Raw genomic sequence first — 11579 nt, forward strand, 5'->3', positions numbered from 1 at the left:
GGTTTATTAAATGACCATTAACATATAAATAACGATACTGAAACAGAGCATAGTACCAAAGGTATGTGGCTATACAAATGTATATGTACAACACACATGATGCAGGTACAGAATGTGCAGGCGATCTGTAATTAACATGTACTCAACCCAGACAATAACTTAAAGAGCTACATGTACTTTAGTCTTATGACATGTATATGTATTAAAGGCAAGGTTAAATGATAAGTATCGAGAAAGTCGGAATTGCAGAAAAAATACATTTTATTAAAGCCATACTTGTTAGTCTGGGACGATAATACAGAAACAAAACTTTTCTGCTGTTTCCAATTTGCCTAGTGTGACGTCATGCAAGAACACTTGATCAATGACTTATAGTAACAAACAATGTCATACTTTTAAACACGCCTGACGTCCTTCCAGCGTAACTGCTTTACGCGACATCATATCAGCCTAATTCATTGTCACATAAGGAATATTACTACGTTACAGCAGGAAGATTTTGTTTGTCAGGACTCTTCACTTATAGGGATTAAATAACATTATTCAGCGTAAATTTTTTTTGAACCGTGGTGCTAGCTATATTCCATAGGGTATCCTTCGTATCAGTTTAATATTTCAACCTGTTGCTCTTAGGACTGAAGTAGCATTTTAATATATATATGCAGTTACAATGGTCCTTATTTGTACGTGAACCCTAATTCTTCAACCTTTTGAACTGCCTCTGCAACCAATTTTTTGAAACATTCTGATAGAACTACTGGTTGTAGAGAAGCCATCTGCACAGTTTTATGAACACTGTGTCTTTAGTGACACTAACAAATCATTTTGGTGTTGTCTTCCTAATAAATGTAGGCATAAATTCCACTTAATACAGAGCTTTAAACGTTGTAGATTTACAGTACGTAGAATCTGCACCAGATATATACTTGTACAATGTACATGTATGTGTAACCATCATTTCATCATGTATTTGTAACCATCATTTCATCATGCCCATGTGTTTGTAACCATCAATTCATCATGCCCATGTATCTGTAACCATCATGTCATCATGTTCATGTATTTGTAACCATCATTTCATCATGTACATGTTCATGTAACCATCATTTCATCATGTACATGTAACCATCATTTCATCATGTCCATGTAATTGTAATCATCATTTCATCAAGTCCATGTATTTGTAACCATCATTCCATCATGCACATGTATGTGTAACCATCATTTTATCATGTACATGTATTTGTAACCATCATTCCATCATGTACATGTATTTGTAACCATCATTCTATCATGCTCATGTATGTGTAACCATCATTTCATCATGTCCATGTAATTGTAATCATCATTTCATCAAGTCCATGTATTTGTAACCATCATTCCATCATGTATGTGTAATCATCATTTTATCATGTACATGTATTTGTAACCATCATTCCATCATGTACATGTATTTGTAACCATCATTCTATCATGCTCATGTATGTGTAACCATCATTTTATCATGTACATGTGCATTGCACCATTTCATTAAGTGCCACTTCAGTCCCAAGAGAAACCAGGCGAAAACATTAAAATGATATGAAAGATACTCTATGGAAAAGAGCTATCACCACTGGTCAAAAAGATTTATGATGTATAACACTATTTAACACTCATGAGTCCTCAAAAACAAAATCTTTGGCAGTTTCCGTAAATTTTTCCAGATGTGACCTGATTAAATCCCTTATTACACACCTCCACATTTGTCTATTTGTCAATGTTATGGTGATTGTGCTGCATCTAGTTCATATTGCATGTTGGCATAAGCAACGTTCATATTCCACATCAGCATTAGCAACATTCAAACTGCACATCGGCATTAGCAACATCCAAATTGCACGTCGGCATTGGCAACGTTCATATCGCATTTCGGCATTAACAATGTTCATATTACATGTCAGCATTAGCAACGTTCATATTGCACATCAGGATTAGCAACGTGATGTTACCGTGGCGCCATTCAATGACACCATGTTTTTTCACTGTGTACATATCCATTCATAAAATGGTTTTAGGAGTTTTAAAACTTTCAGTATCGTAAAATTTTTGTGTAAAATTTTCATTTCAATCCACTAAATTTTGCACCCTTCTTCAACTGATTGATGTTTGGTGTATAATAAATAGGTTATTACATGAGCACCAACTGATGTGGACTCGTTCTATTTTAAATGTTTGGTGGATGCGTGAACTCATTCATCACTCCATATTCATTCATTAACCGATGAATCTGGCAGATATGACGTCAAGCAAGGCAGTTATGCAGGAATGACGTCATGCGCGTTTGAAAGCACGACATCACTTGTGGGCATACATCAGCCATGACTGACGTCATGTGTTCTTAGCATGATATCACACCAGCTAAAATGACAGAAAACTTATGTATCCATAAAACAGGTCCAAAACTACAAACAGCGGTTTTAATAAAATGCAGTTTCCTTACAATTTAGGAAAGTAATTCAGACTGTCCTGGCCCTTGTCATTTAACCCTGCTTTAAAGACATACAGGTTTTGACAATGTAGAAATTCTTTAAAGGAAGAGACCTCTCAAAATCGAAGGAGGCATCACTAAATAGACCACTTAAAACTATGCATTAATATACATTTATTTTTTCAGATTTTGTGAAAAGAGCTTAAGGTGCACAAACATTAGAATTCTAAGGTGGGCTTTCTGGACTGAACTATCAGAGGTTAGGAACTCCGACGTCGAAGGAAATTTTCCCAACTCTGATCAAGACACTGAATGTTCGAATAACTCTTTTTACCTATGAGTGAAAGATTGCTGAAATAATTTTCCCAAAAATTCCTTTATTCTGGTGAAGATCATTAAAAAAGGTGATGTGATGTCAGAGTAAAAAAATAGGTTTCTTTTGTTGTCAGTCTACAGATTCAATACTTGCTATCAATGTTTACATCTTTCATCTAATTTAATAAAATTTCTATTTGTTATTATTACATTAAGCCGCATGCATACAGATGTAGCTTTGTGAATGCCTGTCACAGTCACATGTCAGAACTGAAAGTTCACTGTCTTTTTCCACAAACGTGAATCTTTTGTCAGCCGATGTAATCAGAGCAAGCTCTGACTAAACTAAGCTAAATAAACTGACTACAAATTATATGTGTGTCTGTTGGAAGTTAAATCACGTCCAGAAGGGTGGAGTCTTGTGTAACAAAACACAGTGATGGCAGTCTGGTACACCTTGGTACACAACATATACGCCCTCAACAGCAACCATGTAATTTACACATTAACATAACAGCACTGGTCAGATGGAACAACATTCACATACCAGTACTTCAGCAAACATGTACCTGAGAAAGTAAGGCAAATACACTTCTACTCTTGCTGTATCACAAAAGTAACAATACCCACATGTCAGCAAGATTCTTTCATAGTAAACATCACAAATCAAATCAGAATTCAATTCTTTAGCATTTTATATCCATGTGATGAAAATGTTTCAACAGAAGTCTAAATTTATTACAAAAATTTCTAGAAATTGGTTAAAACTTACCAGATGTGGAGGTGTAAGCCAGGTACACCTGGAGATATACCATAAATCTGCTAAATATCTACACCTCAGTAACTCAGTGCTATCTAAGCTGGGGTAAAGTTAGTTTTGTATCTTTGACAATGGACACAATACATGAATGCAAAACAACAACACACAGTTCTTTATGTTTAGTTTTAATTCAAATAATTCTTCCTCCATTCACAGGCCAGTGGTCGTTTAGTGATGGGTAAACCTGACATGTCTTATGCGTCAACAGTGCCTAGGTAACAAAATACCAGTACACCCCACTCAAATACCTGACTCAAGTGCCCAATTAAGCAGTTTGCTTATGAGGTCCTGTCTACTCTGCTAGTCTTACCTACTGTGTACCCAACTAACATAACAAAGCCAAAACCACTTGAACGCTTCTCACATTTTAATTCCAAAATGTGAATATGAACAGCCCTTCTCAATCCTTCCAGGTATAACTTTCAACAGACACACAGGTTTTTATACAAAACTTGAGAGAGCACATGTGTGCAGATACATGTTCATAGATGACCCACAACCTAAAGTGTTCATTCTTTTCATTATTAACTGATTCCTCTCAGTCTGTGAAACGTGACAAGTATATGCTAATTTCTTCTGTTTAAACAACATCTTGTGCCACTCAAATCGAGTTGGCATTGCTAAATACCATATCATTTCTAAATACATGTATTATCTTTAATTTCACAAGTGTCACTATCACCTCCATGTACCATTAAAACAACAAAATGTATATGAATCAAACTTATTAGGATTTGAACTGTTTAACGAAGAATACAAATGTAAGCATGTTAATAAATGAACAACAAGTATCAGGCTATTATGTCCAAAAATGATGGCTGTAAACTTCACCACTTACGTGTACAGTATTTGACTTAAAATGTCATCCTTGCAGACTACATGTGGGTTACCCATTTTGCCTGACTCTGAGAGTTCTCTGATCTCAAAAAAGGTGTTTTGATGTTCAGTACATGTAGGTACCAATAACCCAATGGAAAAACATAAGCTTCAACACCAAAGTAATCTTTTATGTGCTCTGTTTATGTTTTTTTTTTTTTGGGGGGGGGGGGGAGTGTGGAGATATATGTAGGGCAAATACAGTTTGAATTTGGTATCACTTTAAAACAAACAGAAACACACTAAACAATGTATACATATCACTACTAATAAGGAGGGGAACACAACAGAAAAACCATTGCCACGCGCATGTGCTTAAATAGCACAGTGGGTGAATAATCAACACTGCCTGAGGCCCTTGTTGACAAGAAAAGCACATGAACTTTCTAACACTGCTTATCAATGAGTGTATCAATGACTCCAGTATGTACACCTCCATCTATATTTGGCTACTGATCATAAATCATGCAAATAGCCATGCATGTAAGAGATGATCTTTGGGAACCGATATGTTTAATGGGAATGTGTTAGAAGTACTGTACATTAGATACATGTACCTTATATAAGTAAAACAATTTAAACAAAAAACCCATAGGTTGTTTAAATCAATTCTACACGAAACTTGCACTGCTAAATACAGAAATGGTAGGGTTGCTGGTGTAACCCTGCATGTAGACCTAATCTTAAACAATAAACAGTGTGTAATGTTCACACTTGTTATTGCCACATGGATCAGATCATAAACATGCACACTGTCCAGCGACTAGGCAGAAAATCCAGCGACCAGACCAGACCTTTTAAATTTAAAAATTGAAGACAACCAAGGGAGTCAAGTTCCTTGTCCATTACAAGGATTGAACCAGCATCTTGTCAAGTTGAGTGCCTCGTTCTTAAGAGTCCCGCACCTTACACAGTGAACCTGCTCTCCTCACCTGCTATACATGTGTTGTGAATGTAAGGTATTGTTCAACTGAATTGCATGGATTAACACTAACATGTTAACAGCCCATCAGACATGAACCTGGCCTACTACTACAACAAGTGAGCATCACAAGGAACTCACCCGTTCAACAGGCGAAACAATGCATATATCCATTATATCTGTGTACATGTACCAAAGTATCTGAATTCTGTGAGACTGATCCAAGACGTCAGCGGAGCCACCACGGTTGGATTGTTGAGAACAAATTCATTCGAATTAACTTGTTTCCTATCACTGAATAAGCAAAGGCATTGATCTCCTTACTTTCCTGCTGAACAATATGAAGTACATTCATCACTGACAGAACAGACCAAGAAAAGCTATTGATGTTGTAGACTAAGTCTGCTGTATGAAAAGAGATAACATGCCTCTCTATCAGGCTTTCTACAAGTGACAATCACCACTTTCTCGGACATGATATATTAGAATGGCACAACAACTGAAATAGTTGGTAAACAATGGAATATCCTAGACAAACCACAGATACATGTACATGTATGTGAGCAGGCCATGATGGACAAGCATTTAGATAAACTCTTCAAACACCAGTTTTACACTATTATCACATTGGTGAGGGATGTTGTGATACAGTATTCCATTGCACATTAAACATTTTTAACTACAAACAACAATATTTTAATGCGAAACATACATGTAGCCTACATAAATGTGTAGATGTATAAGCTAATGCATGCATTCCCAAAAGTTTAGACCTTAAAAATCTCATAACAGCCTTAAGGAAAATAATTCAACTAAATACTACATGTATATGTACGTGTATTATCACTGGCCTGAAACAGCAGTCGAGAAGAAACTAACATATACAAGGACAACAATTTATGTCACATGTTTAGTGTAAATGTCTGTTTGTCAGTCATGAGATTGTTACTAAGGTTACTTGTGCTAAGTGTTTTCATAATTAGCATTAAGGAATGCACATGTTCATGTAGATGGAACATCCAGGAAGAAAAGCACTGCATACTGAATTTAACAAATTCTACATGTATACATGTATAGTCTACTTCTTAGACTCAATTTCTGCAATTAAGCAGAGCCAGAAACAACTGTTACTGGCTAAATGGCATTCCCTTTTATGTGCGAGTCGTGTAAAACACAAAGACAGAAAGACTTTACTGTCTTCATCAGTTCTGGATTTATTGATTCAGTTTTTGGCTATGTTCGCAAAAGCAATTCCACTTGCTGGGCCCCAAATCCACAGGTCTATAGACCTAACAGCTGCTTGGTAAACAGCTTGTGATCAGAGACAGGAAATAGTCCCCAGCTCCAACTTCTAGCTGACCAGTGCCACAACATTATGGGCTATAACATAACCTGTCACCTACATGTATGTGACAGAAATTTAAATGCACCCTTTTAACATCAAAAAAAGTATCAGTCCAAATTCAGCTTTCTCTTGCCAACAATCACTGTCTTTTTCTTTCAATCGAGAAAAATTTATGACTGTTTTCCCTAACTTTCCTTTTCACAAAAATATCTTACTCTGAACACAATGATAAAATTGATAAACAACTCCTTTTGGTAAATTATAAGTCTAGGCTACTACATTATAGGGGTAACATGAATACGAAAGAATCTCATTTCTCAATAAAAGCCATTACAACATGTATTATAGATTCCTCTTTTTTGTGAAAAGTATAACTGACGTAGTTTCAGCATAGCTGGCAAAATTAAATTAATATTTATTTTCTACTTTTATTGTTGTTAATGCTATTCTCAAGAATGTTTCATTTGCACAATGTGATCTTAAAGTGGTCTTCAATGAACATTAGCACTTTTACCACGTATTGTCACCATAGCCCCACAAATAGTGAGAGTGGGGCAATCTGCAAATTCCCTGAGTCTCCAAGGATTCCAACTCACACCTTATGTGTCCTAGCGACTGAAAAGCAAGCAACTTAACCCCTTTACAATGATCCGCACCAGTAAACTGTAATGAACATTATGTGAATAATGCAGTGAAAGTCTGCAGTACAACAGCAGCCAGTGCTGTGGGTATTACCTGTGTGTTGCTATGGTACTTGACTCAATGTTATATAAACCTGACTTGTGTAACAGGCTCAGTCTGTGTGGCCGACGTTCTACAGCACACATCTACATGTATATCAGCATCTGACCTACCATATGTAATATAAAAGGAATATGAGTACTATAATAATGTGAACAAATCCAATACATGTACAAGAACATACATGGCATTTAAGGCAACACATGTATGTACATGTAACTGCTTTTTTTCACTTTAGCAATGGCATGCTGCAGTCAATTTCATTGGATGTAGAACCCATAATAAACCACTAGGCTCTGGCAACTAACTGAGTGGCCCTTAAAACATAATGATTACAGGTAAATTTTCATGTAAAATAGGACTGTAGGTTGCATAATACACCTATGGCAACATCAAGCAGCCTCCTTTGGACTCAACTGCTAAAAATATCCCATTTTAGAAGTATTTATAAATGGGCTTAAGTGTTGATATCCCAGTGCCTGCATGTACATGGATATAAACATGTTAATGATATCAAAGAGTGTAAATTGTGTTTTATCAAGAGGTCCAAGTAAGCACAAGTCCTCAAACTGCTCAGCTAATATTTGTTACTAGATGAATGTATGCATGTACTCTGTAAATGTACCTCTGTGCAGCAGAATATGTTATCAGTGTGTGCATGTACATGTGATTATATCCATGCATCTGGAGTGTCCTGAGTGATGCCTCACACATTGCATGTGGAGGACAACAAATCTCCCAAGGTGCCTCAGCTGTATCATACATGTAAACAGCTGGCCTCCTTTCAAACAGGTCGCCCATCCTCATAACATACCCAGGCTAAGGCTACCCAGATGCTTCAAACATTCTATGTTCCTGGAGACACATCAGACCTGCACAGACAGGAGCATCTTTTCATAATAAGTAAGCCAATCCTAGGCAGAGATGTGTTCTCATTCCTGACCAGTCATTTTATTTGGTTTATGTAAGAAGATTACACAGAACAAATGTGAAGTAAGGGTCTCCAACATGTGCATCTGCACAAACATAAAAGTAGTGTATTATACATGGGACATTGTGTAATACATCATCATCGCTCAAATTAATAATATGCAATGTGCTCAGTCAATTACAGGGGCTCTGATGGACTGTGTGCTAGATAAGCCAGCTAGTACTATTAAATTGTCACATGCTGACCAGTACTGCACGGGTATAAAGCTAAATAACAATGAGTCTTTACTTACTAGGTTTTGGAGTTTTTCTTGGCAAAATGTGTCACATGAATATTGAAAACAGACAACCAGAATGAGTGAACAAATATGTGAACTCTATCCACGTGCTGTTGCCATGCTGGTATTACCAAGCTGTAGAGCATCATGTACATTGTACTTTGTACATCATCATGTATACTCTGCAAGTTACAACATTCACATGAACTTCTAAAAGACATAACTGCATGGGATTAGAGGATTGGTTCAGTATGTAGTTTATGACAATCAGATAGAAAAGAATGAAAATGTCGATTTTTTCTTAGATTCTATTTTCAGGCCATATCTTCTATCTTGTCATTTTAAATGACTGTTCACACATATCTACAATGCCTTTATTCTTGGGATAGGGATTTTTAAAAGCAATGTCAGATAAAAATTGCCTGCATGCGTAACAGCACAGACACATAAATGATAGCGTCCCCTCACTTGTTCTTCCCCTCTCATGTGTGCATGTAGTTGTCTTGACAGTGTTCACAATGAATCCATACACCACTTGCCAAGCTCATTATGTAACTGTAGGGATTAATGCTGAGAGCTGACGAACACATTTATTGTAACTTTACACCTTTTGACATTGGTTAACACCTTTTCTTTGTGCCACGCCCAATCCTAGCTACATGTAGATCTTAAAAAATAGCATGAATGTTCCTAAAATCCACATACCTGTAAACGTAAAGCTATATCATTCTTTTTTGCGTGACCATAGACCAATTCATTAGTGATAAACAAAGCATAGCCATATATCTTTCATCGGGAAGGTCCATACAGTCAATTTAAATGTATGCAACAAAAATAATATTTTGTGACATTCATTTGCCTCTATAAAAGCACTTTTGTGGGCGAAATTTTAGGTCATATAGTGTATGTATTCTTTATGTACATGAATAAATGAATCAATGAATGAAGAAAAGAAAAAAAAAAGAGTTGTAATTCAAACCTAGCACTGTTGGTTTGGCTTTAATGATAAAAGATTGGTCACTTTCAGAAAACAGCAGAAGGGTTGTGTATCCACAATGACATCCCTGTACACCTATTCGCTTTAATATACATTTAAGAAAAATATTTTTTATTCCACTGTGGCATTAAACCTCAATCACGTTCAAATAAATGATATAAATAATCAAACATGATTGTGTGTTCTAAAGCATATGGCAGCTAACTTTAATACAAACCTACAGCCTGGTGTAATTGTGCCATCCCACTATGAGTAAAACTTCAGTCTCTGTGGTACAATGTTCTAAGAGGAACCATAAGCATGTCAAGCACTGATCCTTGACTGAAAGTGACTGAAGAGTAATGGTGCCAGGATGTTGCTGTACACAGTCAGTGAAGTGGATTTTAATGGAAAAAACTAACAGGATTATATTATTTTACAGGGTATAGTCTTTTGCAAAGTTGACCAAATCCCGAGCTTACAGATACACGAACGCAAGCCACGCAACAATATCGTACTTAGTGTAAAACATGATCAAATTTTTGTTCAGAACACGTGCCTACAAGGTTTATACTGTCTTTATATCTTACCGTACAGCCACACGAACTCCAGTCGTGTCTTCTTCTTTCTTTCTAGCATTTTCTGACATTTTGGACAACCTGTCTGTGACACTTCACCTGCGGTCAGCACCGTGTGATTCTGTCAAGCTTTGCAAATATCCCTTGACTTCCCCGTTTACGCTGAACGCAGGGATGCCCGGCATGATGCCATCTCACAGTCAGAGAAGCCGTCCATTCAGATCGTTTTGCATCATGTTTCTGGGATGAAAATAAATCCCCAGGCACTGCTTCTTTTCTTTTTAAATGTTGTCCGCACTGGCGGAACGACTGTAATGACACAAAAATAATACCGGCTGTGATTGGTCAAAAAGGCGGCAATAGAAACAGTGTCATCTATCGCTCACCTGAAATTCCCATGTCATCAGGGGCAGGTAACTGCGACTGGACAAAAAACGGTCACATTTCTCTACATTCAACTTACAAGTGAGCCTATGAAATGTAGGATCTGGTGTGGCCATGCAAATCACCTTTGCTTGATTTCGGTCAACAGTGACTAGATATGCTTTTGACTGTGTTATAATACATTCAGTAATAATGACTTATGTTCATAAATAAATAATAATTAAGTTATAAACTGGTACCTTACAAGGTGGGTAAAATTAGGGCCTTTGTTTAAATAAGATTGACTGGAAACTGAATTTGCAACAAAATTTTCCATTGAAGATGACAGATTTTGATATGCACAAAAGTTGCACAAGGTCTTATTTACCTTATTAAAAGCTTGACCAGTAACCAACATTGTAATTTCACTGGAATGTTATTACTATATAGTGACCTCTATGGCTGAGAGGGTGAGCACTATGAGTTCAACTCCAGCTCATGCTGGCTTCCTGTTAGCCTGTAAATGGGAAGGTCTGCCAGGAACCTGGGGATAGTCGTGGGATTCCCCCGGGCTCTGTCCATTTTCCTCAGATCCTAATGCTAGCCACCTTTGTATTCGTGAAACATTCTCGACTATAGCATAAAACACCAATCAAATAAATAAATAAATGTATAATAATTAACAGTGAGAGCATGTCATCATGATAATCAGAATTATCGTAGTATTGCAGAGGTATGCCAAAGGTATTGACTAAAGGCATAATATAATGCATCTGATCATATTTTTACATGGAAACGTTTACTTTCATTCCACATAAGGTGAGATTCTGTTTAAGGAGTAAAAGAAATAAAACTGAATTTAAAAGACTGAGTCACATAAAACAATTTTACGCCAGATTTTCCTCTCATAAAGCTTTCCAATAAATTAAATAACAAATACAACCTGTTTCTTTTCTTCTTACTTT

At 36.5% G+C, this 11579-nt stretch overlaps 1 protein-coding gene across 2 annotated transcripts in view; it reads right to left on the reverse strand.

Moving 5' to 3' along the window:
* Positions 1-10554, reverse strand: part of LOC135468131 (kinesin-like protein KIF21A) — a 77873-nt gene extending 67319 nt beyond the window's left edge. For both annotated transcript variants that reach the window (XM_064746209.1, XM_064746208.1), the window contains exon 1: positions 10264-10554. In XM_064746209.1, coding sequence (XP_064602279.1) covers positions 10264-10322 — 59 coding nt within the window. In that variant the 5' untranslated portion in view covers positions 10323-10554. The remainder of the gene's footprint in view (positions 1-10263) is intronic.
* Positions 10555-11579: the final 1025 nt, after the last annotated feature.

Source organism: Liolophura sinensis, chromosome 6, assembly GCF_032854445.1.
Source record: "Liolophura sinensis isolate JHLJ2023 chromosome 6, CUHK_Ljap_v2, whole genome shotgun sequence".
NCBI classification, from domain to species: Eukaryota; Metazoa; Mollusca; class Polyplacophora; order Chitonida; family Chitonidae; genus Liolophura; species Liolophura sinensis.